This window comes from Lissotriton vulgaris, chromosome 5 (genome assembly GCF_964263255.1).
Source record: "Lissotriton vulgaris chromosome 5, aLisVul1.2, whole genome shotgun sequence".
Lineage (NCBI taxonomy): Eukaryota > Metazoa > Chordata > Amphibia > Caudata > Salamandridae > Lissotriton > Lissotriton vulgaris.
In genome coordinates this window covers 784352221-784371550 of record NC_141693.1, presented here as the reverse complement: position 1 = coordinate 784371550, position 19330 = coordinate 784352221, and the positions used below count along the sequence as shown (strand labels likewise).

Below are 19330 nucleotides of genomic sequence, written 5' to 3'. Positions count from 1 at the left end.
TAGAGATATAATTAAAAACATATATAATGATAACATAGAGGAAAATTCAGATACAGGTGAAATAATGAACTTCCCTTCTGGAGTTCTCTCTCAGTGATGCTATTAATTGAATCTAGAGTTTTTCTTTTTTAAAGCACACTAACACTCTTGCATGAGTACAGCAACAATATATAAAAAAAAGGAAAATACATAAATATACTGAAACACAGTGGGGGTTTGACACATTACCAGAGTTTAGAAATTCATGAAAGGAATGCATTATAATCATCCTTTTCTGACCTATTTTTCCTGGGTTACACCAGACGCCAACTCCTTGATGCGTCCCAAGTGTGTCCCTTCCTTTGCTAGAATTGACCCGATGGCTTTTAGCCAGTCTCTGGCAGCATCTAGACCCAAACCCTTTGATGATCTCGAAGGAGGGCTGACTCAATTCACCAACTGGATCGCTTGTACCGTGGGACACATTTCTCCAGTCTCCTCCCACAGGTACTCCAGAGAGTCTCCCTCAAAACCATGGTTTACACCCGTTCTTCGGGAACTTAAACAGGAGTGCAAGAAACTGGAACGGGACTGGTGGAAGGACTACTGTGCAGGGATTAAATTTAGGGTGAGAAACAAACAAAAAATCTACTACACTGCCATAATTCATTTCAAAGGGTCTTACTATTCGACTCGTATTGATGCCACCAGGAATAACTCTAAGGAGAGTTTCTCCATTGTCCAGAGTTTCCTGACTCCCGTGGCACAATCAAGTATACTCCACTCCTCGAAATCCTGATGTGAATGCCTGTCCAGTTTCTTTATGGAGAAAATCCGTTCTATTCAGGCATATTTTTCCTTCTGCAGTAGGGATACAGCTATCCCCTGGCATTAACAGTTCTACCTGCTCCTCCCCATCAAGCCCTAGTCGTCTTTGCCCTCATTGATTTACCCAGCTGCCTTAGAATTCTTAAAGGCCTGAAATCCAGCTCACCATCAGATCCCTATGCTGCTAGACTTCTGGCTGCTGTCGTGGAAACTGTCAACCCTGAAGTCAACACGCTTACTAATATGTCCCTTCAGGAGGCGTGTGTCCCGTTGCCCTGGAAGCAGGCAAAGATCCTGCCTCTTTTGAAAAAGCCCTCTCTTGATCCTATGTGCCCTGGGAGCTATCGCCCTATTTCCCTCTTGCCTAGTATAGACAAGCTGTGCGAAAAAGTAATGACTAGACAGCTGACTGAGTTTACAGAGTGCGCAGGCCTGCTCCATCCAGCCCAATCGGAATTCAGGGCCAATTATTGTACCGAACTGGCCTTAGTTGAAGTCTCAGAGGCTATCCGTGAATGCTTGGATGCCAGTGGGAGGGCAGCCTTGATTTTGCCTGACCTCTCAGCGGCATTCGACATGGTTCCCCACTCACTGCTGTTGACCCGATTGGCTGATATAGGCATTTCTGGAGCAGCTTGGGGCTGGCTTAAATCGTTTTTGGAGGAGCGAATGTAACAGGTCTGGCTTCCTCCAGCCTCTTCCTCATCCCAGAAAGTGGCTACAGCGGTCCCACAGGGATCTTCCTTGAGCCCTCTCCTTTTTAATATCTATGTCACTCCTCTAGTTCAATTGGCAGAGGACCTGGGTGGAAAAATCATCGCTTACGCTGATGACACACAGCTTCTGTTCACTTAGAGAAAAAATGAGGACTCCATTGATGCTGCCCAAAAATGCCTGACTACAGTCTTCCATTGTTTGTCCACCGCGCAACTTAAGTGCAATGAAGAGAAATCCTAAATCCTTCTCTTCGGGAACTTTCCCTCCCACTTTAGAGAAACACTCTGGCTGTCTGGCTCAGCTTTACCAGCTTTTACAGGCCAACCCGTTGAAAACGTGGGGATTTGGTTCGAGGAGAACCTCACCTTCTCCACTCAGATTAAGAAGATGTCCGGGACGTGCTTTGGGCTTTTAAAAACTCTCGGGAAAGTTCTTCCCCTTCTTCCTAGGGTGGCAAGGTAAACGGTCACCCTGGTCCTTATTCTATCTTGGATAGATTATGCCAACGTGCTCTATGTTGGCATTCCAGGCTATCTGTTGAACAGGTTACATGTGGTTCAGAACACGGCAGCCAGGCTTCTTCTTGACATTCCTGCCAGAAGCAGCGTGCGACAACATCTGAGTGCGCTGCACTGGCTGCCTGTTGCTGAGCGGGTGAAATTCAAATCCCTTGTCATAACTCACCGCGCTCTTCACGTTTCAGGTTCAATCTATCTCCAAAATCACTTTTCCTTTTATGTTCTACCAAGACTACTCCTTTCCACGCACCATCTCTTGTCTACGGTTCCCCGGTTTCGATTACAGAGGATGGGGGGCAGCTCACTTAGTGTGAAAGCCGTTCTGACCTGGAACGCGCTACTGCTTTACCTACGTAGCATTCAGGACCCCACCCTTTTAAAAAAATTACTGAAAACATTCCTCTTCAACTAAGCTGGCCATGTACAACCTTTCAAGGTTCGCGCCGGGACACAGTATCCGAGAGTGGTATAAATGGAAATAACATAACATAACATCCATAAAATAAATTAGTTTGGAAGTTGTACAAGTGTTCATTCCATATGCATGCCGTGAAGGAAGGCTGATTATTATTTTATATCAAGGTATAACATTTCTAGATAGCTACCCATGGACACTTTAACGACAATTACAACTCTTTGTATGAAGCATTTTTATCTCTTTTGAGATGAAAAAACACAGTAACCATTATAACGTTGCCTACATTTTTATACCTCTATATGCAAGTTTGTTCTATTCTGAAAAGATATTGACTTTTCAAGCTTTTAATCGTCTGGGAATTTTCAGGACAACTCATAGGGCCTCATTATGATGGCAGTCAGACATGCGTCAGACATGCTTCAAACTGCCATCGTTTCGTGCACAAGACCAGTCTGCAGTCCTGATAGCCCAATTACAATACGACCGCCATGCAGGCAGTCGTAAAATGCTTTTTACTATTGCAGCTTGTGCAGGGGCCCAGGAAACGTGCAGCTGCACAAGCCGCTATAGTAAAAAGCATTTTGAAAACATCCGTGCACCATGTGGTGCCTGGCATGATGCATGAATGTTTGGGGGGATTCAAGCTAGCCTGGCTAATGAGGGGTATTACCCCGAAACCAGTCCCAGGATGCTGGGTTCCTGCCCAGAGAGGACCTGGCCTAGCAGTTCGGGCTGGACTTTTCCCATGAGGAACAGGGATGGGAACCTGGCTGACTGCTTCCTGTTCCTACCTGGAGTCAGACATAGGCGAGCAGGAAAGAAGAAGACGTGGGACCCGGCGGCAGCAAGATAAGTTTTATTTATTCTTATTTTTTTTATGCAGTCTGCGTCCACACCCTCCCGTGTGCCGCGCCCACACCCGCGAGCTGTGCCAGCCACCCCTGAAGTTGAAGACCTTTATTTAAGAAATATGTGTCACAACAAGCTTATAAATCAGTCTGGTTTTCTATACCTGCTGTTTTCCATGTATATTGAAGAACATCTATCCATAATTTCAAGTAGCACTGTTTAACCCAGGGAAGTAATAATTCCTTATTCTCTTCGCCACTTAAAAAAAACCTTGCATGTTAGAGAGTGTAACAGAGTTGTCAAAAAGCAGTTTAAAACCATTGACCCTTCATACTACATTTAGGGCAGACCAACAGGCCGTAGATGGCGATCCACCTCACATCCAGGGTATCGGTCCAATATCTGATTATAATGCCGGCAGTTGAAGCGATTTGGGTGAAAACAGCAGGAGCCATCACTGTTCATCTTGCAAATGATATGTTGATCTTCTGTTCTGAGACTCACTCTGAAATTATGCCCTTAATCAAAACAGGTCGGGGAATCCAAACCCATCCTTATTCGTGACAATTCTAAAACTCTCTGCTCATGAGCATTCGTGGTTCCACACAAACCTGGATGAAGTCTTCCAGTTTTGGAAAAAAGAATGATCTCATTTATGAGAAACGGACAAAAAAAGAAACTAAAACAGGAGGAGAATCGACATTTTGGCAAGTGCGATTCTTCCTATGATAGATGTGGGGAAGACGGCTCCAAGTTTCAAGCAGTCTGGTTACCTTCCACATAACCTGTTTGTAATTGTCAACAAAAAAATTACCCTGCTGCTGTGAAAAGAATATCCCTAAATATCTCTTCCGAATAGCTCTATAATACTTTTCAGAACTGGAGGGAGAACATCTGGGAAAATAATAAAGAGTAGGCATTTGTTCTTGGCCTTGTTTATCATTTATCTGCCCAGAGCGATAAAAGCCTTTATTATTTTCAGAGATGCATTTGTACTGTCAAAAGTAGGGGTTAAAAACAGCACAACATCATTTTGGTGTACCTTTATTTTATTAACCCCAGACAGAGGTGTTAAAAAGTGGTTATTTTGGTGAAAAAAGCTGAGACAGCAGCTTGAAAAAGATGGTAAATAATAACGGGGAAAGGGGGCAACCAGGCCAGGTCCCCCCCATCAAGAACTATTCCCTCCGTCTCTGAGTTGTTAATAACAAATTGAGCTATAGCCCCCTGGTACAAGGCTCACATTGATCTCGTGGGCTGAAAAGGAACTCAAAACTTACCCAAGATGTGGAATAAACTCTTCCAGCTCACAAGGGTAAAGGACTTTTCTGCCTCCAGCAAGATAATATATGTTGGTATAAAAACTGTTGGAATCAGATCAATATATTCTGATCTGAAAAGCTACTAAGGTGTGCAAAATACCTAAGGTAAGCAGAGAGTAGAGAGCAGATCAATCAATCAATCACGGAATTTGTATAGCATGCTACTCACCTGTGAGGGTCTCAAGGCGCTGAGTGGGGGGGGGGGGGGGCGTCGCTACTGCTCGAACAGCCAGGTCTTGAGTTGTTTCCTGAAGGAGAGGTGATCCAGGGTCAGCCGTAGGTGAGTGGGGAGGGAGTTCCATCTCTTGGCTGCCAGGTAAGAGAAGGATCTTCCTCCGACGGTGGATTTCCTAATTCCGTGGGACGGAGGCGAGGGCGAGGCTGGCGGATCGGAGCTGGCGGGTGGGTGTGTAGAAAGTGAGGCGGCTGTTGAGGTACTTCAGGCCCATGTCGTGGAGAGCCTTGTGTGCGTGGGTGAGGAGTCTGAACGTGATCCTTTTGTTAACCGGGAGCCAGTGCAAGTCTTTCAGGTGGGCAGAGATGTGGCTGCGGAGAGGGATGTCCAGGATGAGTCGTGCTGAGGCATTCTGAATGCGCTGGAGTCATTTCTGGAGTTTGGCTGTGGTTCCAGCGTAGAGGGTGTTCCCGTAGTCCAGGCAGCTGGTGATGAGGGCCTGGGTGACCGTCTTCCTGGCTTCTGTGGGGATCCATCGGAAGATCTTCCGGAGCATGCGCAGGGTGTTGAAGCAGGATGATGAGTCTGCGTTCACTTGCTTGGTCATCGTGAGGGAGGAGTCCCGGATGAAGCCCAGGTTGCGTGCGTGGTCCTTTGATTTCGGCGCACTGCCCAGGGCAGGGGGCAACCAGGAGTCGTCCCACGTGGAGGGAGATGGTCCGAGGATGAGGACTTCCGTCTTGTCTGATGATCCTAGAGGATCCTAAAAACAAAACAATCCAGGAGATGGCGTGGAAACGCTTGCCATACGTTCTTCATATATTCTGTAATCCCAGACAGGAAGCTCTCCCTGTTTGTTTTCTGTGTTGGAAATGTAACAGATGCAAAGAATCCCTAGCCAAATCTGGTAAACAATACAAATCGAACACAAGGAGATGATGGACGGAGCGCTGACACGTTTCAGACACTCACCCCCAGTCACAGATCTGGGTTGAATCCATCATCGTTCTTTAGCTCACTTCACCACCCCAGTTCAGACACAGCTATATGCAAATCAGTCTTGACCATGTGCCTCATGGGAACAGTGCAGCCAGAAATACCAAGCCACGTCTTCCCTGGACCGGAAATAAGCATCCTGGGACTGGTGTAATGGCTAACAGCCCGCATCAGCCAGGCTAGATTGAATCCAGTGGCAAAGTGAGCAAGTGGCCCATGTCTGGGCATATCCTGCCAACTTAGGGCGAACAAAGCAAACATAAGGAGATGATGGACGGAGCACTGAAACTTTTCCAACACTCACCCCCAGTCAAACAATACAAATCCCCACTCTTGATAACCTCCTCTGGGAAAGTGCAAAGTGTCCACGCCACTTTTTTAATGATGTGAGAAAACAACACTGGATGTGGGCTTCCCACAGTAAAGCCAAGCCTCTCTATCAATAAGCAACAAAACAGAAGCCAATACTGCAATTTCTAATTCAAAGGGAAAATTGATTACTGCGCGCAAAGAATTAAACTAAGTGCGAGTGTGGACCAATTGTTAGGCATGAATCACATTTATTATTTATAAATATTTTTCAACATATTCGTTGGTTAAAGTTCACCAAACATTTCATAACAGTTATCAGAAACGAACAGTACAAAACTACAAATTTCATAAAAATGACATTGACATAAAAAAGTGCACATTAGTGAAAAAACAAAACAAACATCCGTGGTTGATCAACTTTCACATTCAAATCACACTCTCTCACACATACCATACATACAGGAATCAAAATTTACAATTTCAAATGTCACAAATTAATTGTTTCAAAAACAGCAAAGAGACCTATTTGGTAAATTTACAATATTTGTACGATCAAAATTAGGTATTTAAATGATAGCGTTCTTATGGTGTGCATAGGTGGTCTACGCGTTTCGAACCCTTGCTAAGTGGAGGGGTTCTCATCAGGACCTCATAACTGTGGTATGAGTGTGCACCACTGAGAAACAACTAGGAACCGGGCGGAGACAAAATGATTTCTTTCGGTGTGTTTGTATGCTTGGTTATTTAAATCCAGGGCAGAGGCGAAACTGTGCGGCAACCAGGACTGAATCCGGGACCTTTCGCTAAACGGCGTCTTGCCTCGGTTTGTGTCTGATCGGTATCTGCAACTGCATGAGTCATGCAGTTGCAGATACCGATCAGACACAAACCGAGGCAAGACGCCGTTTAGCGAAAGGTCCCGGATTCAGTCCTGGTCCTTAGTCCTTAAAGGAAAACGGGCTGCATTTAAAAAAAATGTAAATGAAACTTTACAGTTTCATTTTTTAAGGACAGGCAGTAAAAAAAATATATATTTTTTTAACCTATTCACAAAGGGTAAATGGTTTTCTGGGGACCCATTTCTGTTTGCGAATGGTTTACCACCTACTTGAACCTAATATTATAATATTGTATTTTTCTCAAATGTGCGCATCTCAAAAACCCACTGCTTCTGCTGGTCCCGTAAAGTTTTCATATAATGAGGGACTTATGCTATATCTATGTATCATTTTAAAGCCACTACTGGAACTTTGCAAATTTCTAGATTTAACACTGAACAAATTTGTTATTTTGAGCCTGAATACGTTGCCGGTTGGACAAGAGTCCGACCAGCACAGTGGCGGAAGCAGGAATGCCAGACTAGAAGTCGGCGGTCCCGTTGCCCCATTACGATGCGACCCCCTTCATGGCGGTCGCAATGTGTATATTTTGCATTGCAACGTGTGCTGTGGGCTGCAGCACTTGCCGCAATACAAATTATACACATTTAAAACATTCAGGTACTATGTGGCAGACACCATGCAGTGCCTGCCACATGGTGCAGAGATGTTTAGGGGGGGCACAATAGGTGCCCCGAGGCCCCATAGGGGAGGGCCAGGGGGAAAGGGGGCGCTGCTAGGGGCCCCCAAAGTCAGTTTTTGCCTACCTTTTCATGGCAGGTGAACCGCCATGAAAGGTCATGAGGAAAGGGACATCCTAATCCCTATGGCGGTGGCTGAGCATGCACTGCCGTCATTGAGGGGAATAAGAGTCCGACCACCACCCTGATGGAGTCCTTGATTCTGTCGGACGCTGCGGTCTCTACCCCCGACAGCAGAGTTCCGACCGCCTGCATCCTAATATTGTGGCAGATCCAAAGGGCTGGATGGTGGTAGGACCTCCACCGACGGCTAACGGTGGCGGTCCCACCGCCATCATAATCAGGCCCTTTGTTGCTTTGCTTATTTTATTGAGCTAACAGTGACCTCATCTCAACCAATCAAATCGGCAGGACACACAACTGGATTGATGCAGGATTGTTTTGCAAACCTTAAGATGTAATAAAAAAGTCACTGGCTACCCTACTCGTATTCCATTTCGTGTCTTCTGCAAAAGCAGTAAAAGAGAACTCAGACTATCTATTTTGCTCAAATGACTGTGCTGTAATTACTATAATATAGATGGTGCCTACACAAAAAGTTATAATGCCTTACACTCACGCCAACATCCCTCACAGCTCTCATAGCACTAACATGCCACAGTCACAAAAAAGTTATATGCTATCTGTTTATTAAATTATTCTGCTCTCTGTTTAGCATCTCATTTATAACCTCTGGAATGAAAGTATAAAACTGTAGCTTAACTTTTCAGGAAAAAAACTGTGCATATAATGCATTTTTTTTCTGGTGGTCATTACACCATTCTTTATCACCACCTGAGTAAAATAAAGGGGTTTAGTCAAAAAACATGAATTTACTTTATATTGGTTTCACAGCAAGTGAAGACGAGGGCCACAAGAAACATAGCAGCTCAGCATATTCCCAGACAGTTGATATCCTCAAACTTTCTAGGGCATCTGTTTCACTCTTGTCTGATATGCACGGTAACCCTCCCTGTAATGCAATTGCATATTAGCCATACTTATAATGCAACCATATTCTTTAAAATAGATACTACAAGCCTCTTAAGCTAATGTCTAAATAAACATGTTATGTACATTTATGTTTGCTCTAGAATACCTGTCACAGTGGTGACAGGCACTCAGAATTTTCCAAACTACATCATTTAAGAGGAATAATGAAATAATATATGCTTGCTTTTGTTTGGGGCGGAAAATCTAGCAACTTTCCAAAATTGCCCCTTGTCACAACCCCATTACATTAGGCTCAGCATAGTCACGCATAATAGGTGATTACACGCATTGCTCTTCCAAGCGTGCTGTCAAAAGCTCCTCAAAAGCTATGCTCTCCGATGGAACCAAAAATGTCGGCCTGATTCACAAAGGTGAACTTACAATTGTGTGTGTTGACGGTTATTTTGGATTTCACAAAACTGCATTTTAATTGTATGTTTATGAGTGCGGGACTCCACAGTCGGGATGGAGAACTCAGCATATAAAAAGATAGACATGTCGTTGTCTCCACACCAGTGCTTAGTTTGTAAATGAAAGAGTGCCAGTGCCTGAAGCTCTGCTTTGAAAAATGTGGTCAGTGCAATTAAATATGCGCTCACAAAATACCAAAGCTGTATTGTCCAAGCCTCTTTAATCCACTAACAGACTTCCTTACTCTTTAGGTCACTCCTGCAGGTTTCTACTTCTCCTTTGTAACACTTTTTCCGTCTTTCTCTTTCTCCGTCTTTCCGCTTTTTTGATTTTTCCGCTATAAACGTCTGATGCAGAAAATAAAGTGCCGGTCCCCGAAAATAAGTGCTTGTGTGCCCCACCGGCTCAAATTAAGCATGGTTCCACATTCGAAAACTAACAACAAAAATGCAGTTTTGTGAATTTCTAAATAAATGCATACTTACACAAAAGTGTATGTTTACCTTTGTGAATCAGGCCTTTAATGTATATTTGGAAAATGGCAAATCAACCCCGAACACCAGAACAATTCCCAGACATCAAAGGAATACGTGTTTTTCCATTCTGAAGTACAATTCACCCAGATTTCATAGTTTACTTCTATTCCTCCCCAAGCAATCTTACCCTAAGAAAAGACCACAACCACCAGCAATGGCCTGTGTGTCCTTCGCCAATCGACCCCTTCACATATGCTAGGCAAAGTCATCAAAGCCATCTACATAGAAGAGTAGCTTGTCAACCCCTTTGGCTGATATCCTGTAGCTCTCTACCCTCAAACAACCCTATAAAGATGCAGTAATGCAGTTCTTCACTCCAACCCCTCTCAAATGCTCCCACAGTGCCACCCAAAATGTCCATCTGCATGTGCTAACTTCTCTTTCCATCTCCCAAACCCACCTCATGTTCTGCAGTAACCCTCAAATTCCTGATTGGTCAACATAGTGCCACAAACACATTACTTTAGTCTCTGATATATTTAAAAAAAATGTCAAGTGACACTCTAAAGTGCGTTTACATTACCCGCAAATATTGCACATGCTACCCGAAAACCACTGTGATTTCACCCCACCTATAAAAAAAAGAATCCTTGCTTCATTGTCCAAACAGGCTATCTCTCAATTCACCCGTAATGTTGTACCTAATGATCACAAGTGGAAGCTTGGTTAAGCGGTAAAACGCCTGTAAAGATTACAACCTAGTTTTATTACAGACACTGCGGGTTTGGCATTTCGATTGGTCACAGGAGCGGTCATGTGGTGCAGTGTCTGGGTGATTATTAATACAGATTTAGTTCTAAGATTGTGTCAGTCTTTACCCTACACATGAAAATACTGTCATTCTACCTAAATTCTCTGCTAATCAACCTCATACCATGACTGTGGCTTTGCTGGACCTATGGCAACAGTGGCAGCCCCTGCATTTGCCACCCTGCGGCCGTGTGTAAGAGAAGGGGGGCTTCTGGCACTTTCCTCTGCGGCCCCTCATGATTGCCGCAATTTAGAGCTGGGGTAGACTGCCCACCCTTGTTACGTCACTGTACCACGACCAATCTAAGAGAAGTTATCACTTTAGTTCATCAGACATGATTGCCAGCAGTAATGTAAAAAAAGGCTTTGTCAATGTGGAATACTTTTACTACATAACAGCCATAAGTGCAATGCCCCTGGTACTCAATGTAATAATATTAGTAATAAGTCTTGCCAACTTGCAAGCTTTATCACTAAAATATCAGCTTAAAATATATTTTGGAAATTAAACCATTTTTCTCCTAACATCAGTCTGTGAGGTCTGACAATGCACAGATTTTCGCATCAAATATATATTTTTCAATTTTAGTATACATATAATAATTGAACTAGGTAAAAGCATCATATTTAGTAGGCTGGGCTGCAGACAGGAGATCTACTTATAAGTGGCTGAAGAGCTAGCAGAAGCTTTTGGGCTACTCTTTGGAGAAGACTGCTCTAGTCCCTGATGTGACCCTCTCATTCTGCTTCCTGAGCTAAAGTTCCAAGTCATCACTCTTTTTTTTTAGTAAATTGGTTTATTGAATTATAATTGTTATAGCATTTCATGACAGTGTAGCATACTCAACATTCACTACATAACTTGTATTGCATGAAAAAGAAGTTCTTAGCATATATGTCGAAAATGTCAAATGTATATTGCAGACCTAGGACATATGTGTGTGACTTGTCCAAGGCTGACTCTATTTTGGACAGAGGTAACTTCTGTGCTCACAATTATGGTTGGCCATGATGTCCGGATCACCAAGAAGGAAATAATTTTAGGGGTCATAAGAGATATGAGCAGTTATATGAGATCATTTATTTCTATTGTCATAGCATGTACTCGTTTATGTATTGCTCGAGTATGGATTCAAAACACGAGTCCAAGCATTCATGAATTTTGGGTCTTACTTAGACAAATACAGGAAATGTAATCAGCAGTAGCCAAAGTTACAGGGCCCGCGATCTTGGTTTAAATTTAAAAAGGTGTGGTCCAGTCTTCAATGGAACTGATAATCTATTTTGTGTTTTCTTTTTTTTATTTCCCTCTTTCTTTGACCACCTTTTTTTCTTAGAAATAATATGTAATTAGCCTTGTTGATGCCGTCCTTTTCTGGTATATTTATGTTAGTTATAGTAAGTCTTGATTGATGATATTTTCTAATTTTGTAATTTCTTTCTTCTCTTGGATAATTTATGTTCAACTCTTTGCTATGAGATGTTTATCTTTTTTTGTGCATCTTTTGTTGTTATAATGAATTATACTTACGGCTAAGAAAAAAAAAAGCAAATAGCAAACACCTAAAGGATATAACCATCTGAGTATCAGTATAAACCAGCCCCAGGGATGAAGTGAGCGGGGTTAATAAATGTGCGTGGAGACAGTACTGTTCATAGAGTTCACCAAAGAAGAGAAGAACAACCTTAATTATTCTTAATGTAATGAAGCCCTCGACTTGTGAGAAGATCTTGTGAGATGTTTGAGTGTATGTCAGACAGTGGATCATGAATTTTACAGCCCATGAGGTGATCCAAGGAATGACCAGTAAAGCAAAGCAGAAAATAGCATTAATAAATGAGAAAATAATAACGTGTTATGAGTTTGATAGACTGAAGTATTTGCCATGGTATAAGCAAGGTCACGTGAAATTCCTGGTTTGAGTGTAAGGTGAAGTCCAGGTAAAGGTCCTCTGTATATAATAACATTTGCCATCTGAACATTGAGCCTACAAATGAGTCATTCATTCATCGCCAGTCAATCAATCAATTAATCAATCATTTGTAAAGCGCACTACTCACCCGTGAGGGTCTCAAGGCGCTGCGGGGAGGGGTGCTGCTACTGCTCGAATAGCCAGGTCTTGAGTAGCCTCCTGAAGGTGAGTAGGTCCTGGGTCTGCTGTACAAGGATGGGGAGGGTGTTCCAGGTTTTGGCGGCGAGGTGGGAGAACGATCTGCCGCCAGTGTTCGCTCTTCAGATGCGGGGGACGGTGGCAAGGTTGGCAGAGCGGAGCGGAGCTGGCTGTTCGGGGTGTAGAAGGTGAGGTATGTTGGCCCAGTGTTGTGTAGTGCTTTGTGTGCGTGGGTAAGGAGCTTGAAGGTGATCCTCTTGTTGACGGGAAGCCAGTATATGTCTTTTAGGAGGGGTGCGATGTGGCTGCGGCAAGGGATGTCAAGGATCAGGCGTTCTGTATGCGTTATAGTCGTTTCAGGAGTTTGCCCGAGGCTCCTTGCATAGAGGGCGTTACCATAGTCTAGCCAGCTGCTGACGAGGGCCTGTGTGACCGTTCTTCTTGTTTCGGTGGGGATCCACCTGTAGATCTTGCGGAGCATGCGAAGAGTGTTGAAGCAGAAGAACGAGACGGCGTTGACTTGCTTGGTCATGGAGCGTGTAGAGTCGAGGATGAACCCTAGGTTGCATGCATGGTCAGTGGGTGTCGGTGCTGCTCCCAGTGTGGTCGGCCCCCAGGCGTCGTCCCACACCGAGGGAGTGGAGCCGAGGATGAGGACTTCCGTCTTATCTGAGTTCAGCTTCAGGCAGCTGATCTTCATCCACTCCGCGACGGCTTTCATTTCTTTGTGAAGGTTGGTTTTGGCGGTTAGGGGGTCCTTGGTGAGGGAGAGGATCAGCTGGGTGTCGTCGGCATAGGAGATGATGTTGTGCAGTCGGGCAACGTGAGCGAGTGGTGCCATGTAGATACTGAAACAATGTCAGGCTGAGGAATGATCCTTGGGGTACGCCGCAGATGATCTCGGTGGCTTCGGATTGGAAAGGGGAGGCGGATGCTCTGGGTTCTGCCGGAGAGGAAGGAGGTGGTCCAGTCCAGTGCTTTGTCTCGGATCCCAGTGTTGTGGAGGCATGTGCATAGGGTGCGGGGGCACACAGTGTCGAAGGCGGCTGGCAGGTCCAGGAGGATTGAGTGCCACGGGTTTGCCGTTGTGCAGTAGGATTCTGATGTCATCAGTGGCAGCGATGAGGGCAGCTTCGGTGCTGTGGTTGCTGCGGAACCCGTACGGGGATGGATGCAGGATGCTGTTCTCCTGGAGGTAGCGGGTCAGTTGTCTGTTGACGGTCTTCCCGATGATCTTTACTGGGAACGGGAGCAGGGAGATTGGTCGGAAGTTCTTGAGGTCCTTGGGATCCGCCTTGGGTTTCTTGAGTAAGGCGTTGATCTCGGCGTGCTTCCATCTTTCCTGGAAGGTCGCCGTCTCAAAGGAGATGTTGATGGCTTTGCCTATATGGGGTGCAATGGTGGAGCTGGCTTTGTTGAAGATGTTGTGTGGTCATGGATCTGACGGAGAGCCGGAGTTGATGGTTTTCATGATTTTGATGGTTTTGTCATTGTTTATGTTGGTCCAGGTGAGCAGGGGATTGGTGAGGGAGGTGGCTGTGAGGTCAGAAGTCACAGTGATTCTCGGGGCGGTCAGGGTGTTGAAGCTGTCGTGGATGTCTAAGATCTTGCGACGGAAGAAGGTGGCGAGGGCGTCGCATAGGTCTTTTGAAGGTGGGATGTCGTTAGTGTTGGAGCTGGGGTTGGAGAGCTCCATCACAATGTTGAAGAGCTCTTGCTGTTGTGTGCGTTGTTGTCTAGGCGGTCTTGAAAGGAGGTCCTTTTGGCGGATCTGATGAGGTGATGGTGTCTGCGGATGGCATTCCTGTGGGCTGCGTAGCTGTCTGGTGTTTGTTCTAGGTGCCATTTCTTCTCTTTTTTTCAGCAGGTTTGCTTGGATGCTTGGAGGTCCGTGGTGAACCAACTGGCTTTCTTGTTGGTGTGTCTTTTGGAGGGTTTCTTGAGCAGAGCGAGGGTGTTGGCGCAGTCGTCGATCCACTGTCTAAGGTTGCGGGCGGTGTTGTCGGGGTTGATGGGTGGACTTCGGGCAAGGGAGGTGTTTAGCTGGTCTTCGGTGACTTTGCTCCAGCATTGGTGAGGGATCTGTTGAGTGCGGTGGTGCATTTACGGATGGTGAAGTGGATGCACCGATGGTCGGTCCAGTTGAGTTTGGTGGTGTGGCTGAAGGAGACGTGGGAGCTTGCGGAGAAGTTGGGGTCAAGCGTGTGGCCTGCAGAGTGGGTTGGTGTTGTGATGAGCTGTCTGAGTCCGAGGTTGGCAAGGCTGTCAATCAAGGTGGTGGAATGGGTGTCGTTGTTGTTCTTGAGGTGGAAGTTCAGGTCCCCGAGGAGGATGCAGTCTGTGGAGGCGTGCGTGCTGACGAAGTCGGCGATGGCATCGCTGAACTGTGGCCGTGGTCTGGGGGGTCTGTAGATGAGTGTTACTCTGAGGGTGGTGTTGGGATCAGTGTGGACCTGGTAGTGTAGGTGTTCGGCGGTGCTGAGGGCGTCATCAGTGCTGGTCGAGACTCTGAGGCTGTTCCTGTGGACGATGGCGATTCCTCCTCCTGTTCCGTTGGTGCGGTCCCTGTGGGTGATCTTGTAGCCATCAGGGATGGCTATGGCGATGTCGGGTTGCCGAAGAGGAGTTCAACCAGGTCTCCATCAGGAAGGTGACGTCTGGGGAGGTGGAGTCGAGGAGGTCCCAGAGTTCGATGGAGTGTTTCCTGGGGGAGCCGGTGTTGAGTAGAATGCATCTGAGGTGGTTGCGTCCTTTCTCGGTGTGTGGTTTGGTGGCTCGGAGGCTGGTGAAGCTGCAGCTCCGGCAGGAGAAGGGTCCTTAGGTTTGCTTCGGGTTGCCAGGAAGCAGGTGTGTGATCATCCGGTGTTGAGTGCATGGAGGGTGCTGGCATCGTAGCGGAGACGGGTGTCGTGGCGTTCGTGGGGGCCAGGGGTTCTGGCGCTGGGCACGGTTCAAGCGCGGAAGGGTGCAGATGGGCTTGGCTTAGGCGCGCCTTTGGCGCACCAGCGGCATGGCCGCGCCATACATACGAATTTATCCAGTGTCAAATCAAGCAGATTGCTGCAATGGCCACTAATATGTGCAAGTGTGTGTAGGCCTATTTGTTGTCTGTGATATCAAGTAGTGTGACCAGCGTAGCAGACGGTGTAAGATGAAAGCTATTGATAGTGGACTACATTTGGAAAAAGTTTGACCAATAGTGCTGTAGGACGTGTAAAGTCCAAAGTATATGCATCAAATTGCTATTCGTGGCACAGTATATCCTACTACTTAAACCCACTTTCTTGAGTTTAGCTGGTGCCTGGCACCAGTTATGGCAGTCTGCTCTCTCACACACATTTGTCTTGCAGGAACTCAAGCGGGTTTTCACCTCCAACGGGCTCTGAGACAAGCATAGGTATTGAATGTTATACATTCACATTCTCACACCTCTATCCTTCGGCTACGCCATGGGTGATAGGAATGGGACAAGAAGGACCATTACCCAGTCTCTCTATAATACAATACGTCAGCTGCCTGTTGCACCAATATTTAGATATGAGTATTTGAAACTCATAACACAGATCGTAAAATGATTTAAGGGAGCTATTTCAGGACACATCAATTCTTCTAAGAAAACTACTCAAAACCATTCCCACAAGTAAAACGCTGTCCAGTCAATCTGAAAAGCTGCCTTACACCACAAAGGTGCGCCGACGTGAGTTTGCGTTAACCTACACATACCCCACTTTTAATTAGCAGCAATCCAAGCTTATAATGTGGCCTGTAGAGTGAGGTGTACATTTTTACCTGGCAGTGTTTTCAGAAGGCAAAGAAGACCCTGCCACTCAACTTTGTCGGAAAACTATTTTCTGTTTCCCCATAAGACTAGGGAGAATGGAAGTTAGTAGGCAGAAATGGCAACTAAAGATAGCTATATAGGGTGCCGCCGCAATCTTAACCACTTGAACCCTGCCTCAGAAAAACTGATGGAAGGTTGACAGCCTAATTAAATCCTTTCTGAAGTTAAAGGTCAAAAAAGTGTCCAAGACCATCCTTTGTGGTCCTCTATTAGCCATAATCCTTAAGTACTTTAGCTCACTCATCAATTATTTGACCTAATACCTTTCCACTGAATCTCTGGTGGTTCCCTTAGACAGAGACAACGTCATCGATTAATAACCTTAAAAGGGGAAGTAACCATCTTGGGTTCGACAGGGGAATCAGAGTATCATCTGTATAGAGCACTATCTTGACAGGGCCTGTCTTTTAAAACACACCACTGAAACCTTTGCGCAACCTGGCTTCCCACACTTTGCCAAGTGACTAATGATTGAAAAGTAAATGATTACACGTTGTATATCTGAAAGTAGAGCAGAAAACCATGTTCTATCTTTTTGAAGCACAAAAACTAAGAATCGGCATGAAATTCTGATCCACTCTTGGAGTGTGCCCAAGTTTTCTTAATCCACGTGGCGCACAGACTTCCAAAAATCTACACAGAGCATAGTTTTTTCCTCACGATCGAGGTAAATCTTACTCCAGACCACCTCCCAGTGAGATTTCCCAACACGGATGGTCGCTACTGCTCGTGTTGAGAAACCTCCCGTTTGCGTTGAGGAAGCTGCCACTCGAGTAGAACATCTACTCGAGCGCCAGAAAGGAGCAGCGCCCTTTGGTGCTGCGCGTGGTGCCCTTTGTGCTGATTTTACAGCACGGGACAACACATTGTGCTAAAAATCCGCATGAACTACGCAAAGTAACGCACTCTGCTGCCTGCAGGCCTATGTGCAGTGTAGTTTTTTGGTAATGTCGTGGAGTTCCTCATAGCAGAACTCCACCCAGGTCTCACAAAAACAGCAAAAGTACTTGTGCTACCAACTCAGGCATGAGAAAGCCTTCTTCAGATGATTAAAGCATCCTTGTTTATCCAAGCACCACGTAGTAAAAGTTTACCATTTTAGATAATTTTTGTTTTCTCCTACATTTTGGGGTATGGATCTTTAGTCCTTTTGGCAATCTATTCAGAGTAGCATCTTGTTGCCCTTCTTTGTATGATGTGTCTATTCATTTCAAGACCTTATCCATACCATATTTTTTGATAAACCACATAAAATACATGTGCAAACAACTCATCTAAAATTGTTTTTTTGCATAGAGAATGGTTATTGTGAAAATGTTAGTCTATTCGGACCCTTCTGTACCTAACCAAGACACCGATTTAGTATAATTCGCCAGGTAACATGCAAATTCATGAAAGGATAGTGGGGCATATTTACAAGGGGACAGTACCACTGGAACATCACTGTTACTAACATTCTGGTGGCTCAATGCTCTGCACCATATTTACCAAGTGGCATTAAGCCACTTTTTGTGGCTTAACGCCGCTTTGTAAATATGGTAATATGGCATTTGTTTGAAAGGGGCATGCAAACGGTGTTGCACACCGTTTGCATGCTCCACAAAACTCTTTTTTTTTTTATGCTGCCCCAGATTTACAAGGATCTGTAAATCTGAGGCAGCGCCAGAAACTAACACCATGCAATAGTAGTCATTAGAATGGCAAAATGAGGAGAAATACTTACATTTCTCTTTGTTTTTGTTTTTCTATGTGTTCTGCATTTTGCAGCACACATAGAAAGAGCAAAACACCAGTAATGATTGTTTATATGCAGGAAGGAACACCTTCCTGCACATAAACAATCATTCACTTCCCTGCAACACAGGCCCCCTTGTACTTTGGTGCAAGGGTGACTGTGTTTGTGCTAAGCAGCTATTGTTTAGTGCCAAGGCTAGGGAAAACAAAGGGGTGCAACGTACGGTTGTAAATAAGGCGCATCCCTGCATTTTGAAAATGGAGTGTGGTGCTGTGAAATTTTCCGCACTCTGCCATTTCTTTGTAAATATGCCCCCACTGTTTCATGTTTTCACATGTATGATGAGAGTGGAACGTAGGTAAAATGTTGTTTTTCTGTTTCTTTTGTTGGTTGTAGGCTGGCCTGATTCGCACAGACACCAGTGAGTTTTTCATCGAGCCTCTGGAGAAGGCACAGAAAGTGAAGGAAAAGAATGGGAGAGAACACGTGATCTACAGGAGATCTGCCACGAGGAAAGAGCAAGAGACAACACATGAGCATGAGGGCAATGAAGGTACTCACACACCGCAACAACAGCAATGCTGTAAATATGGTTCCTATTGACAAGCCTTTAGTAAGCACTTAATAATTATTCAATTGAGGTTGCTGACTAACAATTGATCAAATTTGTCCATGTTAAAGCAATATATTGAGGAATAGATTTTGTAAATTATGTTGATTCCAAATTGACTGGGAGACGTTGTTGCTGAACAATTTAGCACAGTGGCTGCAATGTTTTCACACTTATGTCACTTGTTCAAATACAACACAGGATTACCATTTGGCAGCTGGTCATCTCTTGTGGGAAATAGCTGATGATCTAAATCCAAGTCCTGGTTCAGCTGTCCACTTCATTAACAACATAAGAACTGACACTAATTGCTGGTAATCTCTGCATGAATGTCAGTGACTGAACATTGTTTCAGATTTATTGGCTTGGATACGAAAAGATGTGTGAGGTCATTGTCAAGGTCACATGTCATTTCACATGTGATGCCACCAATGTTATTTGTGATGTCGGCTGTGGTATCATGTGTGATGTCATGAGAAGACAATTAAAGACCAGTTATTGTTGCATTTCTAACCATAACTTCCTATTTTTTACAAGTTGGCCCTAATGCCCCCTCTACTGTAGATTTTAAGGAAATGTCTAAGGGCCTCATTATGAGCTTCTGCGGTCCT

General features: G+C 44.9%; 1 protein-coding gene across 2 annotated transcripts in view; it reads left to right on the top strand.

Moving 5' to 3' along the window:
- Positions 1–19330, top strand: part of ADAMTS14 (ADAM metallopeptidase with thrombospondin type 1 motif 14) — a 508740-nt gene that overhangs the window by 66165 nt on the left and 423245 nt on the right. For both annotated transcript variants that reach the window (XM_086922254.1, XM_086922255.1), the window contains exon 3: positions 18506–18662. In XM_086922254.1, the coding sequence (XP_086778380.1) occupies positions 18506–18662 (157 nt within the window). The remainder of the gene's footprint in view (positions 1–18505; positions 18663–19330) is intronic.